We start from the raw sequence: 26,898 nt of genomic DNA, 5'->3' as shown, positions 1-26,898 counted from the left end.
CGCAGGTTCGAATCCTGCCTCGGGCATGGATGTGTGTGATGTCCTTAGGTTAGTTAGGTTTAAGTAGTTCTAAGTTCTAGAGGACTGATGACCTCAGATGTTGAGTCCCATAGTGCTCAGAGCCATTTGAACCAACGCCTTGCCGCATCAACAACTTCTCCATCATCCGTGTTCTGCTTCCAGTGGCAAGCATCCTACACTGGGCCAAACAGATCGAAGTCGTAAGGTGCGAGATGCGGGCTGTAGAGTGGATGAGGAAGAACAGTTCAGTGACGTTCTAATGACAGACGCCTCGCTCAAAGACTAACCGTTCTTGTGTTCACTGCCAGAACTCCGTAAACATTCTGCAAGCGCTTGTGAGTACGTATCTGTGATGCTCTGGTATTCCGCGAAAAAAAAACTCAATGACAGTTCTCCACTTGGAACGCACCTCCTTTACAAATGTGATTTCGAAGGCTATTTATGTAGCCGCCGCCTATCTGAACTTCATGAAACTATAGATGCGGAAGCGAGAGTATTCCACGATGTTCCACAAGAAATGCCGCATTTTTTCACGCGAAACGGGCCGAGGAAAAAATGTGTTGCATTACTGGTTGAACGGACTTCATAATTAAAATTAAGGAGTGATTCTTCAGATTCTCCCGGCGTATTTCTTGCTCGAACAGTCCACGGGTGTGCTGCCGGTCCATAGTGTCCAACGGGCACAATATTTCGGTGATCAGATACGTCGCCATCGTCAGGTGCGCTGACGAACTGAGCTCCTGAGGGCGGGCGGCCGTCTTAAATCCCCTCCCCTCGCGAGGCGTTCTCTCCGCGGTCCGCGCCCGCGCGTCAGCGGTCGGTGAGACTCTGGAGTCGGCGTCTGTGGTGCCTCGTCCGCCCTCGTCGCCCGTTCGTTTCCTTTGCTGAGCGTCTTTTTAATTAGACTCAGTGCTGGTTCCCATGCCCTGCTGAGGTTGTGGCCGCAATCTCGGTTGATGTGTCCGTCCCTGGGTCGAATTTCGATAGCCTCTCTAACGACGCTGTCCCAGTATTTAGATGTCTGTGCCAAGACCCTGGTATGTTGGTAGGCCATTTTGTGGTTTTCGGACAAACAGTGCTCTGCTACCGCCGACTTGTTGGAGTTCCCAAGTCGAGAGTACCTCTGACTTTCTCGGCAACGATCTTCGATGGTGCGCACTGTCTGTCCAATATAAGTCTTCCTACATTGACGCGGAATCTGGGGTGTGCTGGCCTTCCGCAAACGAAGATCGTTACACCGACGCCACCACAGACGCCGACGCCAGCGTCTCACCGACCGCTGATACTCAAGCGTGGACCGCGGAGAGAACGCCTCGCTAGGGGAGGGGATTTAAGACGGATGCCCGCACTCAGGAGTTCAGTTCGTCATGCACCTGATGATGGCGACATGTTTAATCTCCGAAATATTGTGCCCGTTGTACACTATGGACCGGCAGTACACCCGTGGACTGTTCGAGCAAAATTAAGGGGTGTTGACGAGATTATAATTCTCGTAAGATTACAGGCGAAAATAAACTGGTGAATTCAAAGACGCCCTCAATTGAACATCCGAGAATCTCACTTAATTAGCCACTGTGGTAGCGCTGCAATGAGTGGCACTATGTGGTTAAACTGTTCAAGATTTATAAGTTTTTGGTCCTGTAGTCACTGCTCGATCAGCTGCAGAAAACCACAAAGAAGAAATTTTTAAATACAAAAGAAAATGAAAGCAAACAAGCAAGCAGGAGAGAAATTTTGTTATCTGATTAAATGACGGTAGCAAAACATTAGCGCTAGATGAGGGGCAGCGTGCGTGACTTCGTGGATCGGTAGCCGTCGTATTTTAGAGCTATAGCCGTAATATGAGTTGCACGAGTTGCGACTAGCGAGCTTTAAGGACTTAAATAGCTTGCTTGCCGAAAACTGGAAGCCTTCAGTAAACGTCTGAAGCATTAACACCACAAATCCCACGTAGAGCCTTACGTTTAGCAATCCCAAAGATACAACTATCAAAACTGTCGTAAATAAAGTGACCACCTAACCAAAAACTAAAAAACCTCCTGTCTATACCCGGCTGCACGTTCCTTCCCATCCTAACACAATCTCCTAAACTGCAATTCCAAAATCAGTGTAAAATACTGAAAGGAAATGATCTACTCAGTTGGTATCGTACTCTTCCTTTCATTTTTTCTTTCGTGTATGGTTTTCTGCTTTTTATTGTGTAAATCCTACGTGGATGCTGATCGATCATAAAAATATGTACATCAAACATTTACCTTTAAAGGTAGGGATACACAGACAAGAGCAAATATTGATCCTGTAATTTCTTTCATGGCAGAGATCATATTAGAGCAGATGTCGGCGCATCCTGGGGTTGATGCAAGGAACTAATCAATACGTTTTTCTAATAAAAGATGTGAGGCGTGTCACATAGACGGAAGGCAACCGCGATGTTTAAAAAGCATAATAGCGCAGTGAAGCACAGCAAAATCAGCTATTTGTTAATTATCAGTCTCTGTATAGCTGTATCTGTGAAATGTGTTTGAAAAGATCAGGCATCTTGTGATTAGCGGTTTCTTTTGTCTAGACGTGCTAAGGGCAAGATGTATACACCATTTGTAATAATTTATTGTATTGCTTGAATTGACAGATTTATGTTAGTAATCTCTGTGAGGACAAACGGTAATTAATCATTTGAAAAATAATAGGTTTTGCGATGAATAACCAAGTGTTAAATGTAAACGACGAATTACATTATTGTTAATGCGTTACAATAAAATTCATTTATTTATGAAATCATTGGTCCTCTTACAGTTAGACATTGGTGAATTAACTCGTCTAGACATGACGACTATACACTTATAATTTCAGCTGAAACACAGGCAGACGAAATGGACTGTTCAAAGATTCTTCCGTACAAATCTTACTGTAGCCAAAATGCTGGATTTTCGAATCCGCCTTTATAGATAATTCTACAAATAAAGACAGAGCTATAGGAACATCACATCAAGACAACAGGTAAACTGAGACTTTCCTTGCTTTAATCTTTCTTACCATTATGATTTTTCTAACGTCCACACAAGACGCAGTGCAGTCAGGATAAACTATGCTACGCACCTTAGACACTATGTTTGCATGATTATCTGGAGATGTTTTTCAATTAACGTTTTCACAATTTTTGGAACGTTGGTAAGTTGGTTGCCACAGCAACAAACGTCGATATTTATGTGGCTGCAATTATTTCAACTATTTCGCACACGGCCTCAGGTTATCTTATGAATTCATTATCGTATGACTTGTGTGTTGTTTTTTAAATAACATTGCAATACATCTACTCCTATAAGTATAGGGGCAGAACTACCTTCGCGCGGCCCCTCTCGAATGAGGTTGAGTCCTCCGTCGGTCATGGGTGTGTGTGTTGTCCTATGCGTAAGTTAGTTTAAGTAGTGTGTAAGTCTAGGGACCGATGACCTCAGCAGTTTGGTCCCATAAGAATTCACACACATTTAAACATTTTTTGAAATACACAGACATGTAAACAGGCAGAATAAGGCGCTGCGGAATTCCCACGCATTTGAACAGAACTACCTACCGCAAAACCTAAAAGGACTGTTCCCATTTGCTTTATAGACACGCCAATCCATCATAACAACTACATGTATCTCACGATCCACCATAGAAAACGTTATCAGTTTTATCTAAACAGTCCTACAAAATATCCATCCGTTTGAGATATCTCAGTTCCATCATAAGATACGCTGGCTGTATGCTGTATTTATCATCCCAATGCCACCACTTCAGACTACCAGAATCACACTTGTTCTTCTTCTCTCGTCATCTTATCCTTGTCTCATCCCATTCCCGCCCTACTGTGTACAGCAGCTGTAATATTATTACACTTGCTCTCCATCATAAACTCAAACACACTCTGTCCCGTTAGTCCACCTCTTCAAATAATCCTAGAAAACTCCCTTTCTAAATCCGATTGTGAGTGTACCATGCTCACGATACCATTTTTTAAATTTCATACATATTATTATTGTTGTGCACCTGTTAATATTAATCAGGCACAGTATTCCAGAACAGCATGACGTGAACGAAATCAATAATTGCTGCCAGCAATACACTTTTCAGTCAACAATGCTGGCTGCATCGAGTGTGCAGGGTGCGAAACAGTTGTTGGAGACTAGCCTTCATGTGGATAAGAATTTTCTCGCGCACTTTGATAAACTTTGTATAGACTGTTTGACAAAAAAGTGAAGCACCCAGAGGACATGGTTGGATTTCAATGTAACTTCGTGCATGTATACACCAATAACAGATATCGTGATGGTTAGTGTCGTAATTCTCTGTGTTAGATTGAATGGCCACCAGATAGCATTAGTGTCGCTTGTGTTTAGCATTGTTGCCAGGCCTGGTAGGGTACATAAGAGACGTGAACACCATCTGATGTTGATCCCCCTCCTGGATGCTCTCTCTCCCTCCATTTATCCCCCCTATCAACTCTGATCCTCACTTCCCCCTCCCTTCCTCTGTCCTTTTCTTGGGATCCCTCTCCCCTCCCTTCCATCCTGTTTTTTTTCCATCTACCCTCTCTCTGCCTCCCTTCTCTCCCCCAAGTCCTTTTGCATTCCCCTCCTCTGCCTTTCCAAACTTCCTCTCGTGTCTCCCCTGCCCCCTCTTATGAGTCCTCTCCCTCCACCAGTCCCTCCCCCCCACTTCGTTTTTCCTCTCCTCACCCCTTTCTTTCCCTTCATCTGTCCAGGTCCCCCCTATCTGCCCTTGGCTGTGGTGTGTCATCTTCGTGCCAACTTTTTAGTGCAATGTTTTAAGTGAGTGTTTACTGTTGTGCACCTTTTCTGAAGTGTTGCGAACAGAAATCATACTGTCGCTTGGTGTGATTTTTTTAATATCTCTTGTGAACAGAAACCAGACTTTCGACGTGTTTTTTTAATTGTCTGTCTACTATTTTATCTGTACGCTTCCTGTGTATTTTATTAGCATCGCCAACCCTTTGAGTTATGTTTTAACTTGCGCAATATTCCGCCATTTTACAATTTAGTCACCGTTTTTATCGCTTGCTTTTATAGTTTATTCTCTTCTTCTTATGTTTTAAAAATTTTGTAGGCTGAAGTGCGGGGTACTAAGCTGCTGCCAGCCTGCCGCCTTCCAGAAGGAACCGAAACTCAATAAAGGAAAAAAAAAATCAGATGTTGAGTGATCGTTGTGAAGGGCACGGAGATGCCACGTACACGTGTTAGACAGTGTTGCCAGCACCCGACAGAGTTTGGGAGAGGCCACACCATAGGACTCCATTTAGTCGGATGGCCGTATAGTGCAATACCTAGATCTGTAGGGCATTCAGATGTGACAGCAAGTCGATGTTGGATTGTGTGGAACGTGCGGGCACAGATACTCGTCGTGGAGGTTCCAGTCCATCCCATGGACGGTTGCCGTATTGTGTACCAAGCATATAATAAACATTTCCCATCTCTCTGCCATCCGCGAACCAGCAAGGACTCATGCAGTATTTGTGTTAGCCCGCATCATCGGTCAGAGAGTAGTAGCACCAGACCAGGGAAACATTTTCCCTTGCATAGGCTGCTGTCGACCGCACACCACATACAGCTGTGTCTGGAGTGGGTGCCGTGATCGGGAAGCGTGGACTGCTGATGAATGGTGTCGCGCTGTGCTCATCAATGAATAGCGGTTCTGCGCTACACCGGATGATCATCGTCAGCGAGTATGGTGGCTACCTGGGGAGAGGTCCCATTCCTCCCCTGTTTTGGTGAGGCACAGTGGCGTTGGTCCTGGCATCATGGTGTGGTGATTCAACGTGTATGACTTCAGGACACGGCTGTTTGCGACTAACGGAACTTTGACAGCACAATGGTGCTTCCTCATGTGCTAGGTCTCAATACGATTCACGTGTCTCTATGGACTCTCTGTCTGTTACTGAGGTCATTCCATGCTAGCAAAGTCCATAGATCTCTTCCGGACCAGCTAGTATGTCAACTCTGTCTCACTGCCAGTATTCAGGATAAAAATGACTAGTTGCAACAGTTGTGTGCCATGTTGCCTCAGTAGAGGATGTGATGGCTTTATGATACCTTTTCCAACCGAATCAGTGCATTATGCTGTCCAGAGCACTTGTCCCGAGTTCGAGTCTCTGTCCGGCACACAATTTTAATGTGCCAGGAAGTTTCATATCAGCGCACACTTCACTACAGAGCGAAAATATCATTGTGCCAGCATAGTGGGATGTTTTTAAATAGCTGCGACGCTTCCTCACCTTAGTAGGTCATCAAGAGGTAAACTAATTGGAAATAAGGAAGCAAGATTAGGGTTTAACATCCTGTCCATGACTGGGTCATTGGAAACAGAGCGCATCCTTGGAATAGGGAAATATGGAGTTGAAATCGATATTATCTTTTAAAAGGCATTTTCGTAAAGCAATTAAAGGAAACCGAAATCATTATGACCGTTTGGGCATACGAACTGCCGCTCTCCCAAATCCTATGCCAGCGTCTTACCACTGCACCACCTCGCTCTGTGAAACACGGGCATGAGAACGGGGTGCTACAATGCTGCACATCCCCGTTCCACATCTGTTTCCTCTTCATGACTCAGGATGTGATCTGAAGCTGATCATAAGGACTGCAACATCGTCTTCCAAAAAACCAACTGTAGCATCGTCACCATCGTCCAAGACAACATCAGTGCCACAACTAGGTACATCAGGCGGAAGAGAACTGTTATTCGCAGGAGACATCACGCTTAATACCGTGTAACACTGCCTCTATCCTTTATAACGATCTCAATTCGTCAAGGGCGAGTGTCCACCAGCCGCTTATGGTATGTCACAACCAGACTGGCCACTTATTGATCATTAGACACCGAAGGACAACCAAACGGCGTGGATGTTGAGTGCTTCACCTGCTATTGCAAAAAGTCACAGACGTATTTAGTTGAACTGAGATAAGGTGGTTTAGCGGGCCATTCAGGATGCAATAGTATGCATGAGTATTGTCAAACAAGGGACGTCTGAACTGATCTCTATAAACATGACTGCTGTCACCGTAGAAGACAGAATAGTATATAGCACTGACATCATAAATATATGGTTAGAAGGACAACTATCGGACACTGAGGACGTTGAAAAAAAAATTCAGGTTCATGTTCACGGTAACCTAAGTGATTACGTCCAAGACATGACACAAAACATCCCCAAGCATCACAACACCACCGGCCTGAACTACACCCTTTACAGACTGAGCGTTAAGCAGCTCACCGTTACTTCGGTGTATTCGACACTTTGCAAGCAGGTTGGCAGCCGTGACCGAGACGGCAGACGCTGGAATACGTAACTCGTAAGAGATATGCGTTTAATTTTGTTACAGCCATTAATTACGTTAATATTACGCTTAAATAAGTAAATAAGCGCCTCCTCTGAATTATTGATTGTAGATTTAGCTTTTCCAAACGTATTTTTCGAGAAAACAAAACATTTCGTAAGTGCCGGTTTTCGGGTTTTCGAGACGTAGTTTTTCAGAGACTTGAGACATTTGGGTAATTAATGAGAGCAAAATTTAAGTTGCTTTGGTTCGACATATATAAAGTGGAGCCTTACCTACTTGGGGAAGCAAAGGTTTAATTTTCTGTCTTTTATTTAGTTTGAAAACGCGAAAAGTCCATACCATGCTTACGCAACTTTAGGCCTAGCTTCACGAGTGTACAAGTTTAGCATTTTAAAGTAATTTTAAGAGCATTACGTTTCTTTTTTAATAGTACATACATTTATTAGTGTCCTACATAACTTTAGTTTCTCCAGGGATCTGTAGATAATAGTTTACCGTTTCTTCTAAGCTAAATTTCGTAAATAAATTTGTAAATAACCATGAGAGCGAAGTGTTTAAGCTGCCTGAGGAAAGTTGGTTCTGGAGTTCAATGCAGCTGTTGTGATAAATGGTTTCATTTTGGGGGGGGGGGGAAGGGGAATGGGGTGTGGTGGCATGGGAAATAAATGAGAGTCTTCCACGGTATTGCAAAGTATGTTCAATAGACAGGAAAATAGCTGCTCACGAAGTAAAGGTTAGAGCCCTTGAGGCTGAACTGGATAGCGCTAGGGAGGAAATGTTAATGTTAAGGGGGGAGAAGAGTGAAGACAAGTGGGAAATGGTAGAAGGGAACAGGGGCCACAGAAAGGGAACGATATCTGATCGTTTCATCATTGGCTCAAAAATAGATTTGCCTTGCTACCTCAGTTAAGTAATGAAAAGGCTCAAAAATGTGTGAAATCTTATGGGACTGAACTGCTAAGGTCATCAGTTCCTAAGCTTACACACTACTTAACCTAAATTATCCTTAGGACAAACACACATACCCATGCCCGAGGGAGGACTCGAACCTCCGCCAGGACCTGAAAAGGCTCAAGTAGACGTAGCTGTAATGAATACCCAACAGAATTACATTAGTAAACCAACTTTTCAAAAAAAGTAGAAAGTAGGGGGAAAGTTCTGTTGCTAGGAGGTAGCCATAGAAGAGGTCGTAATATTGCAGGAAAAATTAGGTGATAGGTACCAGGTCACAAGTTTTTTCAAGCACAGTGCATGTCTTAGCCAATTGGTAGAGAATGTAGGATCCTTATGCAAGGGCTTTGCAGAGCAGGATCATGTTGTGATAATAGGTGGAGCAGTAATCAGTATTGATAGGGATCAGAGTTACAACATTGAGAGTGACCCAGTAAACATAGCTTCTGATACGAACCATACAAATGTTTGGTTGGTGCCTGCTTACATGCAGAATGATTGACCCCAGTTGAGGAGCTCTATAAGTAGCCTCAATATGGTGTTGGATCAGCTGCTTCAGGCGGCTTCTGTGTCAGACATGGGTTTGGTTCCCGTTGATGCTATTGATAGGTTGGATCTCACTAGGCCTGCATCTAAGTAGGAAAAGGAAGGGTAAATTGGTTGGGTTGATAGCAAAATCTTTAAGGGGTGCACTGAAACTAATGGAAGTAGCTCTTTTTTAGGATGAGATCAGTATTCAGTGATACAACATTGAAAGGAATGAAAAAAAGGAACAATCCTAATGAGAAGCTCAGACAGGTAGATACTAAACATGTTAAAACGTCAAAAGACTCTTACAGAAGTATAGTGAAAAATAATGTTAGTGTACTGCATCAGAATATCAGGCAATTAAATAACGATGTACATGAACCTCTTGTTTGTTTGAAAGATTTAGAAGCAGAGAATACAATAGATGTAATATGCCAGTCAACATCATGAACACACAAGTATGGAAAAGGTAAATGAAAGTGGATATAAGTTTTCATCACATGTATGTAGAGACGATACGTAAAAATTTGTTATAGTGTGAAAAATTTAGAAACTAAAAAAATTTGTATAGAGGAGCATATAGATGCATGTGCCTGTGAGCTTAAACTAAACGATGGTAATTTTATAATTCTAGCTGTGTATAGCTCTCCACTGAAAAATTTTCAACTATTTCTGCCAAACTTGGAATATTGTTGTGCTGACTCTCAGACAGAGGGATGCAAATTATTATTTGTGGTGATTTCAATGTAGATTTTCTGAAAGAGTCTAATAAGAAGAATTATCTTGAAGTATTACTCAGTTCTTACAATTTGACGTCAGTTACTGGTTTTCCTACTTAGGTAGTACAGGAAAGCAGCACACTGATAGATGTTATAGAATATGATAACTTTAATCAAATAAGCATTTATCCTGTTAAGAATTGTGTTTCTGATTATGAGACATAGCTAGTTACAGTGTATGACACAGCTCCATAGAATAATGCAAAACAGTTCTCCAAAACGATGCGTTCGATTAACACTTTTAACGACTGCACATTTTAGAAAAAGCTTGCAGCAGTTAAACTGGGATGAAGTGTACTGGGAACCTGATGCTATTTTAAAATATAAGTTATTTCATGATATGTTTATGAGTATTTTTGAAAACAGTTTCCCTGAGAAAACTGTTAAATGCAATAGTAAGAAACATGTAAACACCCTGGCTTACAAAAGTTGAAAATATTTTTAATAATCATTTTTTAAATGTTGTGGAGAATATAAGACGCTGATATTCTTTAGTAAAGGCAAACCTATGTATGGAAGAGGCAATACCTATGCAATTTGATAAAATTGAAATTCCACCCACCAGTCCTTCTGAAGTTAGGAAAATAATAAACTCACTCAGAAGCAAAAGCTCGCTTGCAATTGATGGCATCTCCAGCAAGGTACTAAAAGCTTGTTCCCAACACATATCTACATCTACATATATACTGCGGAAGCCACCGTACGGTGCGTGGCAGAGGGTACCCAGTACCAATACCTGTCATTTCGTTTCCTGTTCCAGTCGTAAACAGAGTGGGGGAAAACGACTGTCTGTAGGTCTCCGTATGAGCTCTAATTTCCCGTATCTTATCTTCGTGGTCCTTACGCGCGATGTATGTTGGCGGCAGTAGAATCGTTCGACAGTCGGTTTCAAATGCCGGTTCTCTAAATTTTATCAACAGTGTTTCTCAAAGAGAGCGTCGCCTTTCCTCCGGGGATTCCCATTTGAGTTCCCGAAGCATCCGTAACATTTTCGTATTGATCGAACCTACTGTTAACGAATCTAGCAGCTCGCCTCTGAATTGCTTCGATGTCTTCCTTCAATCCGGCCTGGAACGCGTCCGAAACACTCGAGCAGTAATCAAGAATAGGTCGTACAGCGTCCTACATGAGGTCTCCTTTATAGGTGAACCACTATTTTCTAAAATTATCTCAATAAACACAAGTCAACCACTCGCCTACCTACCATAGCTCTCACATGTTCCTTCCGTTTCATATCGCTTTGCGACGCTACGCCCAGATATTTACACGACTTGAGGGTTTCAACCAGAAGACGAACATTACAGGTTTGTCCTTCCTAGTCGTACGCATTAACTCACATTTTCCAACAATTAGAACTAGCTGCCATTCATCACACTAACTATAAATATTGTCTGAATCGTCCCTTTATCTTCCTACAGTTACTCAAATTCACATAATGAATTGCCCAGAGCTAAATCATAATTTAAAACTTTCGGACTTTTAGGAAAAACTAGAAGCTGATTCATCATATAGTATTGTCCGCCGCTGGTAGCTGAGTGGTCAGCGCGACGCAATGTAATACCTAACGGCCCGGGTTCGATTTGTGGATGGGTCGGAGATTTTCTCCGCTCAGGGATTTGGCGTTGTGTTGTCCCTAATATCAGCATTTCATCCCCATCGACACGCAAGTCGCCGAAGTGGCGTTAACTCGAAAGACTAGCACCAGGCCAACGGTCTACCCGACGGGAGGCCCTAGCCACACGGCATTTCCTTATCTAGTGTTGAAGAAGGCAGTTAAAAACCTCATCCACGCATCGAGATTCGTAATCTGTGTGCTTTTCCTAAAAGTAATTTAAGGTAGTTCCTCCGGTATGGATAACGGCACATTGCCTCTCCATTCTTTCGTAATGAGCCCGTCACTATGGGACGTTTGAGTTAATTTTTCTTTGTGTCTTGGTAGAGAATATACAACACTGGCCATTAAAATTGCTACACCAGGTAGAATTGCAGATGATAAACGGGTATTCATTGGACAAACATATTATATTGGAACTGACATGTGATTACATTTTCACGCAATTTGGGTGCATAGATCCTGAGAAATCAGTACCCAGAACAACCACCTCTGACCGTAATAGCGGCCTTGATACGCCTGGGCATTGAGTCAAACAGAGCTTGGACGGCGTCTACAGGTAAAGCTGCCCATGCAGCTTCAACACAATACCACAGTTCATCAAGAATAGTGACTGGCGTATTGTGACGAACCAGTTGCTTGGCCACCATTGACCAGACGCTTTCAATTGGTGAGAGATCTGGAGAATATGCTGCCCAGAGCAGCAGTCGAACATTTTCTGTATCCAGAAAGACCCGTACAGGACCTGCAACATGCGGTCGTGCATTATCCTGCTGAAATGTAGGGTTTCGCAGGGATCGAATGAAGGGTAGAGCCACGGGTCGTAACACATCTGAAATGTAACGTCCACTGTTCAAAGAGCCGTCAATGCGAACAAGAGGTGACCGAGACGTGTAACCAATGGCACCCCATACCATCACCCCGGGTGATACGCCAATATGGCGATGGTGAATACACGCTTCCAATGTGCGTTCACCGCGATGTCGCCAAACACGGATGCGACCATCAGGATGCTGTAAACAGAACCTGGATTCATCCGAAAAAATAACGTTTTGCCATTCGTGCATCCAGGGTCGTCGTTGAGTACGCCATCGCAGGCGCTCATGTCGGTGATGTAGCGTCAAGGGTAACCGCAGCCATGGGCTCCGAGCTGATAGTCCATGCTGCTGCAAACGTCGTCGAACTGTTCGTGCTGATGATTGTTGTCTTGCATACGTCCCCATCTGTTGACTCAGGGATCGAGACGTGGCTGCACGATCCGTTACAGCCATGCGGATAAGATGCCTGTCTTCTTGACTAATAGTGATACGAGGCCTTTGGAATCCAGCACGGCGTTCCGTATTACCGTCCTGAACCCACCGATTCCATATTGCGCTAACACTCATTGAATATCGACCAACGCGAGCAGCAATGTCGCGATACGATAAACTGCAACCGCGCTAGGCTACAATCCGACCTTTATCAAAGTCGGAAACGTGACGCTACGCATTTCTACTCCTTACACGAGGCATCACAAGCTCTGTTTGACACGAGGCAACGCCGGTCAACAGCTGTCTGTGTATGAGAAATCGGTTGAAAACTTTCCTCATATCAGCACGTTGTAGGTGTCGCCACCGGCGCCAACCTTGTGTGAATGCTCTGAAAAGCTAATGATTTGCATATCACAGGATCTTCTTCCTGTCGGTTAAATTTCGCTTCCGTAGCACGTCATGTTCGTGGTGTAGCAATTTTAATGGCCAGTAGTGTATTAATTTATTGCAAATTTAAAGACTTGTTACCTGCTGTTTTAAAAGAGGTCGTGTGCATTTCAGTTTTCGATGGTCATCCTTTTTATAGTTTTTTTGTTTTGATTTTATCTGTAGCATTTGCGAAAGGATAATATTTTAACAAACAAACAGTGATTTGCGGTTGAAATATAAATAAAATTTTGTTTTTTAAAAAGAATATAGAAAGATGATAGCACAGAGGAGAGATTTGTTAGTGCCATATATCTCGGAATAGTTTCTCCGAGTGTTGACCGCCAGTCACGACAAAACAGCTGCCTCGCTAGGGAGTGAGGAGAGCGAGCGAGCGGGCCTGACCTTCTTGGGGTCCTTGGGGTCCTGGACGTACTCGGAGCGCGGCGGCTCGGGCTGCAGCTCGGGCAGCGAGTGCGAGATGCGGATGGCGGCGGCCGCCTGCCGGCCCAGGAAGCCGGCGCCGCCGTCGTCGCCGCGCGCCTTGGAGCGCAGCCAGCGCCAGGTGGCGGCGCAGTGGTACGACACGGCGGCCAGCAGCACCAGCGCCATCGCGCCCACGGCGCCCGCCGCCGCCACCCCAAGCCACGAGAAGCCGCCTGCCGGCACGAAACGGGCTCAGTCGCTTGACCACAGCACAACACCTACTATTACTCACTATTTTTAGGGTTCCGTGCCTTAATCTCTAAAAACAAAACCCTTATACACTGAAGCGCCAAAGAAACTGGTATAAGCATGCATATTCAGATACAGAGATATGTAAACTGGCAGAATACGGCGCTGCCTACATAAGGCAATAAGTGTCTGGCGCACTTGTTAGCTCGGCTACTGCTGCTGCAATGGCAGGTTATGAAGATTTAAGTGAGTACGAGCGTGGTGTTATAGTCGGTGCACGAGCAATGGTAAAGAGAATCTCTGCGATGAAGTGGGGGCTTTCCCGTACGATCATTTCACGAGGATATCGTATAAGGAATGCGGTAAAACATCAAATCTCCAAAATTGCAGCGGCTGGAAAAAGATCCTGAAGAATGGGTCCAACGACGACTTGAAGAGAATTTTGGTCTGAGAAGAGAGAAAATTCTACAACAGCAACAAAATTTGAAACTTCCTGGCAGATTAAAACAGTTTTAATCTGTCAAGAAGTTTCATATCAGCGCACACTCCGCTGCAGAGTGAAAATCTCATTCTCGAAACAGCCCCCAGGCTGTGGCTAAGCCATGTCTCCGCAGTATCCTTTCATTCAGGAGTGCCAGTTCTGCAAGGTTCGCAGGAGAGCTTCTGTAAAGTTTGGAAGGTAGGAGACGAGGTAGTGCCAGAAGTAAAGCTGTGAGAACAGAGTGTGAGTTGTGCTCGGGTAGCTCAGTTGGTAGAGCACTTACCCGCGTAAGGCAAAGGCCCCAAGTTCGAGTCTCGGTCCGGCACACAGTTTTAATCTGCCAGGAAGTTTCATATCAGCGCACACTCCGCTGCAGAGTGAAAATCTCATTCTAGCAACAATATTTGCTAAGAAATAATTATTTTGCCAACATTGCTGGCGATCAGATATAGATAAATCAAACTACCATTAGGAAATGTTGGCAGGATATGGAACCCCCAAAAAAGGTAAAGGCTAAAGGAAACGAGAAAAGACATCATAAAAGATTAATGGTCTACTTCAGTTTGTTCAGCCGGATTGCTTTTTCGATTTTTTTGGCAATATTGTGGCTATCGGTTGTCTTCTTCAGCTGCGAGTTGTACTGTTGTTTGTACTCGCTGCCTGGACTCCAATCAGCCAGTGAACTATTCTTGCTCTCACACCGCCATTTATAGTTGTTTATGAATTCAACTATTGGCGTACTCTACGCCATTTGATGCTCCTGTCGTTTTATATCGAACTAAAGGCGTCAGCAAGTCTAACAAATAGGGACCGAGGTTGTAGTCCAGTACTCAATTTATTAAAGTCTCACCGGCCACCAACCACACCCATCAGAGCTCGAAAACGCTGAGAGAATATGCGTGTTAAGGAACGGGCTCTGAAAAACAGAACTGCAGCACCTGACGTACTGAACGGCGGGAGTCGAACTTACAGACAGCTGACTAGCGGTGCGAAACCAACAACAGTTAACAGTCTGGTTGGAGTGCAGGCAGCGAGCATACACAACACGACTCGCAGCACCTCAACAGGACGGCTGGGTTAGTCGTTCAAATACTGTGCAGAAAATGGAAAACAAGTCGGCTCGAAAGTCAGAAGTACATAATCAATCGATCACACCAAGAAAACCTGAGATGCGACATCATACCAGATGAGAAAATGTTTCGAGAAAGGGTTTGTTATAGAAACCACTTTACTAATTTTTTGTGGATGGGTCCATTTGCCTGCCGGCTCACTTGTCTAATAATAGTTTGATTTAACAGTTGTTTTGTTCTAGCTGTATAGTGTACATGTACGAACTCCTAGCTACTAGTTTGATATTCGTGCGTCATATCGGAAAGCAGGTACCAACTATTCTGTTTGTAACGCACGTCCAGCTTATCTGTATTAGTTTTCTTACTAGTTTCACTCTGAATAGGCTTTCCACAATAGATTTTATATTTTGGATGTTTTAATATTATATTTGTGATTTACGTTACCAATATTAAGCCATTACAGTTAACTGTAGACTTAAGCTCCAACAATTAGGGCGCACATAGTTTCACACTACTAGCGCCTCTTTGGGCCTGTTAAGTTGACGAGTTATTCCGTGACTTATTCTGTAGCGTATATACGTTATATAAAAGTTAGTTTGATTTGTGGCTTAATTAACTTGTATTTTACCAGCTCCTTTTTAGGGCTGTGTGTCTCAATCGGTAAAAATGGAATTCTTATAAGATCATTTTGTTGTCCGTCTGTCTGTCTGTCCGACAATTAAGACGACTTTGTCTCATGAGTGGGTAGAGGTATCAAATAGAATTTTACGTCACATACTAAAGTTTCTGGTCACTTGGGGGTGCAAAAACTTAAGCTTGTAATGCAATGAAATCAAAAGATACGGCCATTTTTTTTATAGTCGAAAGCTTGTAACACCTATTTTCGACGTATTCTGTATCTGTGTCGAAATGTCTATATCATTTTGTAGTGTTGCTTATAAAGAATGTAGTATTTATCATGGAAATTTTTTGACAATGTATACATTTTTTAGCTATGTGGACTTTTGAAGGATGTTGTTTAAAAAGTGCTTGTGAATTTAAATAACTACAAGTATTATTGTCATATAATGTACTATAAATGACTTGGTTCATAGTTAGGGAACGTAGTGTTGAATGTAAAAGATGTGGGGAAGCCCCGCAGCTACGGAAATAGCCTGGCGGAGTGGAAAAGATGTAGTTGACGCGCAAGTGGCAACTCGTCCTTTGTGACAGGTAAGGAGTCTGGGCTGAGCAGTGCTGTGGTTAACACCTCGTTGGCAGTAGCGGACCATTGTGGATCATATTCTTGGAGTTTTTAGGCCAGAAGAGCTTAAGAGCAGTATTTGTGGGCCTCGGATGCTGTATTTGGTGATAATATTATCATGGCACGGTTTTTTGGCCTTACAAAATTATAATTCCGACTCCAAGAAGATCTATAAAACGGCGAGATCAACAGTACTGCCATAACTGCATCGCGGCCATGTTAGCAGCTACTGCAAGTTACGACATCAGTACCATCAGCCTTCCACGAAATTGCTTACATCTGGCACTCTGTAAATGGACCAGGTATTTGTGAAATTTGGTTGATTGTAATAATAATCGTAGTGTTGCTAAAAATTATATCTTACAACCGTGACTATCCCAAATCACAAACCTGGACAGGAATCCTATCCTAGTGAATTTAATTCCGGGTGTCCTTATTTATTATGAGAAAGCGACTGAACTTAAATTTATTGCTGTGTTGTCATCTGCACAGCCAATTATATTTTTGAGTAGGTCAAGAGACTGCTTATCAAAGCACATTTGTTATTTAAATATTTATAGTTAGTTGTGCTTTGCTTAGTTAATAATTAAGGATAAGAGTGCTTACCATTTCTCATACATACTTTAGTTTCATTAATGAGCATGGTTCTTCAAACCATGAAAGTTTAATGGCCCTTATGTACAAGGCCAGGTAGTTAATGAAGAAATTCAAATTCTCCTTCAGAGCCAGTGTCGTTAGATTGGCATTCTGTTTAGTTGCTTTAAACCGAGTTTAAGAAAGAACTATTTACTGTGTTATCTATTCTAATGCAAGTTGGTTAATTCACATACATAGAGAGCCTGTACTAAGAACTGATGTTATAGAGTGTGATCATTAGCAGACCCCCTGATTTAAATTCAGTATCCTTTCAAGCCTTACCCTATTCGCTATTGCTACTAGTTTCATGTGGTTTTATAAACTGTTGTACCTATTTCATTTAAGGTACGTCTTGTTGAGAGGCATATGTTGCTGTTTACTATCTCATTGGTCATTTGTTTGTATGACTTACTAGTTAATAGCACATTTATCTTCAGGTTAGGTTATTGTGTGAACAAATATAAAGAAAGAATTTAATATGTGCGTCAAGGAAGATTAGGTTAGCCTTAGAACTGACTTATGATTCATTAAATTGCTTGACACAAGAATGCCTTATTAGGCTGGCGACCGATATTAATATGTAATGTTACAACTTGCTTTTGTGCTGGGAGAGTGTCTGTTCCTGACCCACTTGTTTACTGTTAGTTATACTCTACTGGAGTGTTTCGAAAACGAATCTCAGTTTGATTGTTCTGTTCCCATTAGGTTACCTCATGGTCAACTTTCTCAAAAATTTCTCGCAGAGGTACAACGTTAGCATCCATTGTCGTTTAAGGCGAGCATTGTAACAATTAGAAGCTCACTCGTCAAAACCTATAAAGTACTTCTCGTTGACCTAGAATTATGAAATTTGGAATGAAGCAAGGTTCCACAGTACAAGTAAAGTAAAAAAAATCCTAAAACGGCAGTGGATAATTATTTCACAAGAAAGTACTTTTTTGCTACTACAGACTTACATTGCAATCGTAATTCGTCAAAAATCTCAGGAACCATAGTAGGGACTTTCATCTGATTTTCAGTAATAGGTAGAGTGATTCACGAGGAACGTTTATATATATATAATTTACAAACATTTCGTGGTAATTGGCTGAGCTACAATGAAATGAAGAACCTGGAACTGTGGAAACGATGCCTCTGCCATCTAGCGTGATAGGCGTAAAGCCACCTGACTGCAGCGCCACGCGGGCGCTAGCATCGTAGGTCCTTCACAAACTGCTCATTCTAGATGTCAATGTTTCCTGAAAGTGTATACCTACAAGACACACGGCATCTGTAATGATTGAAAGCAAAGGGATATCGGTAATTGATGCAGGATTATTTCACTGCCAATGTTCGGGATTAATTTGCGATATCCTGTACAATGTCCGTTGAAACGTCCCAGACAAGAATTCCACGTTTGCGAAACAACAGTAACCCTATGTCCGGCTGCACCATTTTCTTCTCCCGCTACGTGTATCAAATTTTACCAGTGATCACAGCAGGGATGCGAGCAGATGATGTCAATGCATCTGAAACTGCTTATTAGCACAGCACGTTAATTAAACTCCAAAACTAATAAAAATGAGTAATTATATTAGTGAGCGAAAAATTACACAAAAATTTAAACTTAAATCTTAAAATCAAAACATTTTCGAAAGTCTTGGAATTCCCGGGACTGATATCTTGCCAGAATCGATATCGATGACACAGAAATTTTCGAGATTCTCGATTCCCGGGACAGATAAACTTTCTATGTGCGTATTAAAGTTCGTGCGTAACCCTCGGTGCCCGAATCCTGTTTTCACTTGTTCAGTTTTTTTCTTCCTTTTTAAGCATATCATCTGCTGATTGCGTGGTAATAAGTGAAAACAGGTAGTGACCCAACTTGAGTGATCTGGGGCTAAAATATATATGATAATTAATTTTTACAAGACCATCGTTGTGTTCTCCTAAGTCAGTTTGTCTGCTCTGTGTAATAACAGCGGAACTCCGATGTGCAAGGCAGACTCTGTTTTCAAAATATTTTATTCACAATATTAAGTTACACATGGTGACTGGGAAAAGAGCCGACAGACGATGCACCTTTTTAAATCTTCTACACACTAGCCGCATGTGTTTTGCGTATCCACTAAACACCACAGAGCCAATCGCAATTAGAGAAATAGTAATCTAGTAAATAGGTGCAGGGCAGTGGTCTAGACACATGGCGTTTTACCAGGATGGCGGTTTCGGCTTCTCCATCAACAGCCGACCGCGAATAACAAATTGTGGTCTGTAGTGTAGTTCTCCTGTCAGCAGCTTGTCAAAACAGTGAACGGAACGAACACACAGCAAGGGGTACTGAAGAGTAGTGCGGCGAGTCGAAACCACAAGCGGTAACTACTGGCTTGTCAGATCCATGGCATTGCTAGGTCGGCGCATTAACAAGCTTCGCTGTTTAGAGAACGTATAGATGTTTTTACATATGAACAAGGTACAGACCGCAATTTATTATTCGCGGTCGGCTGTTGATGGAGACGCCGAAACCGCCATCCTGGCAAAACGCCGTATCTGATCAACCCAAGAAGAAAGTTAAGCAACTCGACAGTATTAGATTACAAGATTAACGCTGAACATGGAGAACAGCACATAGTTTAAATTTTTATGTAATACTAAGAAGCATAGTCGTAAAACTACCCTACACTACGGTAAATTATCATTAGTGTAGACTACCACAGTTATTTTAGTAGCATTAGTGAATTAAGATCGCAATCGCGTTATATGTACGTTACGTGTATTGTTCGCGTTATATGTACGTTACGTGTATTGTATACCTGTGGGGCAGTACCTCGTTTCAATTGCTTTGTTGACGTATGTGATCAGTGTCTTATAAGATTCGCCTAGAAACCGGAAACGGTAAACCGTCTAGAACAAAGTGAGGATATATAAAGAGCAAGAGAAACCTACGGAACATTTTTGTTCCAAACAGTCCTGTTTGTTACTTAAAAATCGCCACTCTCCATTATGTGCGAGTAATGCCAAAATAGTCTGTCGTGAATAAAAATTAATAATTATAAGCAGCTATTTTGGTACATCTTTTTAATGATCATATCATTATCATAAATGTATTATGCTGATAGCCTAACGAATGAAAAAAAAAGAAACATGTTTGTGTGTTATCAGGGTAATAATAATGAAATGCCATTGTTGTGATTTCTAAGTGTTCACGTTTTTTTGCTTACCAGCTGACATAATTTCTGAAGTTAATTCTATTACTCTGTTAAAGTTCCTTATAACCGTCTGTTATCTTAACTGGTGCACGAAGATGATGGTTTAAATTACATGTTCACGTCACATACCGCTCTTATATTTCTCTTCATTCTTTCTAGGACTACTACAGCGTTTGCAAAATAAAATGGGCTGGAAAATGTTTTAGTCACCTTAACATAAGCGACCCAACCTATATCTCCTTCCCTGGGTGTATAAGATGTAAGCTGGATTGTCTATCTTAAGGTCCATGAAATATTTTCCATGTCAGTTTTATTTTGCCCACAGTGTAGTACTCTTTATATTGTACAAGACAACAAGCTTCCCCGTATGAATACACAAAAATGTCTTTCAATAAATCACTGGAGTGGAGCAGATTTCTCAGTAACGTTCTTCCCGAACTTATGACTGGCTCGTTTAGTATGCCCTACGCTCGCTCGTTTGATTTGGGCCACTCAGAGAGTCTGCAAGTCTGAGAAAATTCTGTTAACTGCTATGGGATGTTAGATGTTGAAACACACCAGCATTTGTGTAAGCTTCCACTGAAATCAAGTCTATTTCAGTGACTGAAAACAATGAGTCGTCATCGCTCCACACAGTTTGTTATAGCGGATACTGACTGGAATTGACCCAAGTGCTTGGCTCAAAATATAATTTTTTTCGCTTTGTTTCTATTGTATGCTATGTTCCTTGATCATACCCAATATGAAAACAATAATGTTTTCTGGTCAGTGTAACTATATATTTAAAGGTCACTGCTACAGCGTATTTAACTACGAGGGGCGTTTGAAAAGTCCGTGCAAAAATAAAAACTAATTAAGTGTTTGGGGGAACCTTTTTTATTTTTCGACATGGTCTTTTAGAATTATACACTTTGTCCAATACTGTTCTAATTTGTTGATCCCTTCCGAATAATAGGAATTGTCCAAGTCTGCAAAATAGCTATTAGTTGCTGCAATCACCTCCTCGTTTGAATAAAATATTTGTCCCTCCAGTCATTTCTTCAAAATGGGGAACAAATAGTATTCCGAGGGAGCCACCTCTGGAAAATGGGGGGGGGGGGGGGGGTGAAAGGAGTTGAAATCCTATTTCCAGTAATTTTGCGACCACAACTGCTGGCTGCTTGAGTGTGTGTTGGTGCACCGTCGTGATGGAAAAGGACTTTTTTTGCGGTCCAGCCGCAGGCGTTTTTCTTGTAACTGGAGTGTGTGTTGGTACACCGTCGTGATGGAAAAGGACTTTTTTTGCGGTCCAGCCGCAGGCGTTTTTCTTGTAACTCGGCTTTCAAGGGTCCAGTAACGATGAATAATATGCACCTGTAATAGTTTTACCCTTTTCCAAATAGTTGATGAGGATTATCCTTTGTGAATCCCAAAAGACAGTCGCCATAACCTTTCCGCCCGAAGGAATGGCCTTCGCCTTTTTTGTTGCAGATTCTCCCTTGGTAACTCATTGTTTGGATTGTTGTTTGATCTCAGGAGTATGGTAATGCATCCACGTTTGATCCACAGTGACGAAACGACGCTTAAAGTCTTGCGGATTCTTCCTGAACAGTTGCAAACCATCCTTGCAACACTTCACACGATTTCGTTTTTGGTCAAGCGTGAGCAATCGCGGAACCCATCTCGCGGATAGCTTTCTCATGTCCAAATGTTTATGCACAATATTATGTGCCCTTTTATTCGAGATGCCCACAGCACTAGCAATCTCACGCACCTTAACTCTTGTGTCATCCATCACCATATCTTGGATATTATCAATGATTTCTGGAGTCGTAACCTCCACAGGGCGTCCAAACGTTCAGCTTCTTTTGTCCTCATATGGCCCCTCCGAAAATTTTTAAACCACTTATAAACTGTTCTAATCGAAGGTGCAGAGTCACCGTAATATTTATCAAGCTTTAGTCTCCTGAGACGTTTTTCCTTTCATAAAGTAATGTTTAATCACCACACGAAATTCTTTTTCGTCCATTTTTTGACAATCATTCGACTTCCTTGATTCATACGAATGCCAAACTCAAAGAAATAGACCAATATGGCTGAAACGTGGTGTGCGGTCTTTCCAAAGATGCTACTACCTAAACATGAGCTCGATACGCGCCGATGATGCCATCTCGAGGACTTTTCACGGACTTTTCAGACGCCCCTCGTATACGGGGCGCTCAAAAAGTGTTTTTTCGAAGGCTGTGTAGACCACAATCCATACGCGAATCAGGCAAATAGCCGTGAGCGCTGAGGTAATCATTTCAGCGATGCACCAGTTTGAAGACAGCCGTTTGCTAAAACACCGTGTCCCTCTGCGTGAAGAAGTCCGTAACTGCCTTTTGCTCATCGTCGTCACACAGGAGTCGTCGGCTCTTCAAGCCCTTTTTTAAGCTCTCGAAGGCGTGATAATCGCATGGTTAGAGATCAGGAGTACAGGGTGGGTGTTCGAGTGTCTCCCACTTGAGTTGGCGTAACTTCTGCGTAACGATATTTTCGATATGGGGACTTGCGTTATCATGAAGCAGCAGCACTGCTTGGCGCACGGAACGTCGCGCACCACTTTCGACAGACTTGCTGCCACATTCATATTCTTCATTCTGCGATGGATGTTTACCAGTGTCCGTCCTTCCGCAGTCAAGATAAGAATAACAGCACGTATTTGGTAGTAACATCACTGTAGTACACGTTTCCGCATATACTGCACACACATTGGAAAGACACGAATGCTACATTGAGCACTTGTCTACATGTCTCTCTGTTACTTTAAAGGTTGTAAATTTTGTACACGGCGGTCAGATACTGTCAGAAAGAAAGATCTTTGCGTGTGGGGTACAGGGCTTATTGTTTCCTGATCTACATCTACATCTACATGATTACTCTACAATTCACTCTGAAGTGCCTGGCAAAGGATTCATCGAACCATTTTCATACTACTTCTCTACCATTCGACTCTCGAATGGCACATGGGGAAAAGTAACACCTAAATATTTCCGTTCGAGCTCTGATTTCTCTTATTTTATTATGATAATCATTTCTCCCTACGTAGGTGGGTCACAAAAAAATATTTTCGCATTCGGAAGAGAAAGTTGGTGATTGAAATTTCGTACATAGATCTAGCCGCAAAGAAAACCGCCTTTGTTCCAGTGACTGCCACCCCAACTCGCGTATCATATCAGTAACACTCTCACCCCTATTGCGCAATAACATGAAACGAGATGCCCTTCTTTGCACTTTTTCGATGTCCTCCGTCAATCGTATCTGGTAAGGATCCCATACCGCGCACCAATATTCCAGCAGAGGATGGACAAGTGTAATGTAGGATCTCTCTTTAGTGGGTTTGTCGCATCTTCTAAGTGTTCTGCCAACAAAGCGCAGTCTTTGTTTCACCTTCCCCATAATATTATCTATGTGGTCTTTCCAGTTTAAATTGCTCGTAATTGTAATTCCTAGGTGTTTAGTCGAATTGACAGCCCTTAGATTTGTGCGATTTATCGTATACTCCAAATTTATCGGATTTCTTAGATGCACGCCAGGTTCCAGTGCAGCAAACACCGAGCTGGGCTAACTGCTGCGCCGTCTATCTTTCCAAGAGGTCCAGTAAAGGAGGCCTCTATGAAAAGTACACAGGACGACTTCGCAATTGTCGAATTGCAGAAGACACCAGTGCCACTGCATCAACGCAGAGAATCTCTTAATGTAGTGCCTATACTCTGTAGGTCAAGTTAGGGTTTGATTGGCAGCTGTAAACTACAAGCATTGAAAGTTACTGAAAAGTCTAATGTAATCGATTGAAAATCCATATATGCGACAGCTTTTTGATGTTGCCCCCTTCCTGTTCATTGTTGGACAACTAAAACAATCCCAAAAGTAACTCTGTTTATTGAAAATTAATTGAACAGCACAATACTTCTTATGTTACAAGGATTAAGAGCATGTTTCACTAACTATGCTTTAATCTATTTACATGACCGAAATTAAAGTAGTACCTTATTAGTACGTGTAGCCAATTTTTTTAAATGTAGACATGTAATACCATTTATGATACTTTTTGTGAACAATAAACATATATAACAAATTTGCGACTTCTGTAGACTGAGGGAAAAAAATAGAAGTCTGTTGCAATCAGAAATGACGTATGAGTCTTAGACACTAATCATTTTATAAACATTATTCGCATCGGAGGAACACATTTGCAGCACGGCACGTCATTACCCATATGGATCATTATTTTCTCAGCGGGAAAGCCATTTGCTAACGGTGGTGCTGAAAATGATATGACTTAGTCTTATGCCTAAACAGAAAAACATTGTTATCTGAAATTTATTATGGTGTGCCTCCGTGTCTTTCAAGCAGTTGCACTGAGTTTCGAACGAAGATGTAGCTGTGAAACTTATCTCATCAGACAGGACATTAAAATTTCTTTTCTTTCCCGTAAATTTTTTTCCTGTTTAGAAATGGTTTTTTCCTCTTTTAGAAGACAAAAATATTTTAATTTACTCACCATAAAAATACTGAAATTTTCATTTGACTATAAACAACGTTTTATGTGTAGCAGGGAAGAAATAATTTTATCAGGACATGTTACATCTAGTTTACGTCGCGAAGAAGTATTCCTTTTTCTTAGTAATACATTTTATAAAGGAAAAAAGATGACGGAAAAGCACTTGCAGTAAACAATATGAGGATCTTTTTAAAAAAATGTTATAGCGGAGAAGCTCGGCAACGAATACGTCACTGGAGAGAGAAGGGACGGACGGGCTATAAGGAATGTTATGAAGGACAGGTAAAAAAAAAGGTTGGAGAGAAGCAGAAGGTGCTATAAGGCGCGATGGGAGAAAAAAATAAAGATAAAATATAAATCATAAAGTGACAAACTATGGATCGAAAGGTCTCGAGTTCGATCCTCAGTGAGTCCTAGGAGGTTTGTCTGTCACTTTTCCCTTCTTCTCCTCTGGCTATGTATGTTTTGAAAAATACCGAGCTACGTTGTAGTAAGGAGTCTTGTCTAGTAGACCGCTGTGGTGTTCAAACAATCTTCGAAGTGATGACAGCTTTACCTTATCACTCTGCTCTGCTTCCGGATCTATACAGTGTGAATCACTTATAACTTGTAACGCAAATATTACAGAAATGGAAAATGCTTTTGATGTGCAGTTTTCACAGAATGGATTGGTAGTCGGGGGGCTCGTACTGTTAGTCAGTATATAGATTGTAATAATGCTTAGAACGTGTAATTTTTGTCGAGTCGTTTACGAGATGTATTGGGCAGCGTTTCTGCACCGGTACTTGTTTATGCTGTTCCAGCTGCATGGTCGCTAGCTATGATGTTGTTATGTTTGCTTACAGTGCGCTTGTGTTTTCCTTGAGTACAATGCGACTTGCTAGTCAGTTAGTGTGACAGTCAAAGCAATAGATCGTGAATGGACAATGGGATTTACCACTGGAGAAAAACCAGCCATGCTCATTGTGAATGAAGAGTGTAGGATGAATGCAGTTCGTTCTTTTCCGATGCATGCTGGAAGATATCTCAATAGATGTAAGACATCTCAACAATTGTTTAACAACTTCTTCAGCCACTCAAGTGAAGGTGGTAATGTAACAGCTGGGCAACGCAACAGAAGGAAACATTTGACCACAGAAGAGGCGGAAATTAATGTTCTTTCTGCTGTTACAGTTGATCTGCACGTTAGCTCCCGCACAGTCGCACAAGGAAGTAGCATGAGTAAGGCAAATATCCTCCGCATTCTCCATCGACAAAGGATTCACCCCTATCACATCTCTCTCCATCAATACCCGCATGGAGATGATTATGAAAATAGTGTTAATTTCTGTACATGGGCATTAAGACAGGATACTGCCACTGTATCATGTACGAGGGGGAGTTGGAAAATAAGTTTCCCCTGTCGACTGTGGGCATAGTTGTGTGTTATGTGCGAAAGACGACACGGCAGGTGACCGCGCACGTGCAAGACACCGATACACCATGGGGTAGAGGTCGACCGGGATCAAGCAGATGGCGCTGTCGCAGTGCCAGCGCAAAGCGGAGGCCAGCCGCTCAGTCTTTCCCTGGGGCCATGAAGAGAAGGTGCGTTTTGGAGCCGTGGTCAAAGACGGAAGTGAGAGCTGTTATCCGCTGTCAGTGGGCACGTAGAGTATCAGGCACAGAAATTCATAACCGCCATGTTGAGGTGTAGGGGTCAGGTGTGATGTCAAGGCAAATGATGCGGAGATGGTGCCAGCATTTCAGTGATGGACGTCAGCAAGTGCAGGACATACCGAGACCTGGACGGACGCGCACAGCCACTACAGATGCAAATGTCAGGAAGGTGGATGGCATGATTAAAGCGAACCGGTGTATCACCATCGATGGAGTAGCGGCAGAACTTGGAATCTGACATGAGCGAGCTCTCAGGATCATCCATGACATTCTTCGATACAGGAAGGCGTCAGCACGATGGGTACCCCACCAACTGATCCCGACACACATGGAACAAAGCATGGCGTTCAGCCTGGAACAGCTCGTGCGTTACCATGAATCTGGCAATGACCTTCTGTTTCGGATTGTGACGGGGGATGAAACGTTGGTCCACCATTACACGCCCGAATGGAAGGCCACATCCATGGAGTGGAAACATCCGTCATCACCTGTCCGAAAGAAGTTCAAAAGCACTCCGTCTGCT

The 26,898-nt window shown here is 42.5% G+C and overlaps 1 protein-coding gene across 1 annotated transcript in view; it reads right to left on the bottom strand.

Annotated features, from left to right (window-relative positions):
• LOC126413122 (synaptotagmin-10-like) overlaps window positions 1–26,555 on the bottom strand; it is a 605,847-nt gene extending 579,292 nt beyond the window's left edge. The window contains exons 1-2 of the mRNA XM_050083014.1: window positions 26,495–26,555; window positions 13,310–13,563 (exon numbers count right to left, since the gene is read on the bottom strand). Coding sequence (XP_049938971.1) covers window positions 13,310–13,563; window positions 26,495–26,555 — 315 coding nt within the window. The remainder of the gene's footprint in view (window positions 1–13,309; window positions 13,564–26,494) is intronic.
• Between the last annotated feature and the right edge of the window lie 343 nt (window positions 26,556–26,898).

Source organism: Schistocerca serialis, chromosome 7, assembly GCF_023864345.2.
Source record: "Schistocerca serialis cubense isolate TAMUIC-IGC-003099 chromosome 7, iqSchSeri2.2, whole genome shotgun sequence".
Classification (NCBI taxonomy): domain Eukaryota; kingdom Metazoa; phylum Arthropoda; class Insecta; order Orthoptera; family Acrididae; genus Schistocerca; species Schistocerca serialis.
Note: the sequence above shows the minus strand (reverse complement) of the source record. Positions and strands in the feature narration are given on the sequence as shown.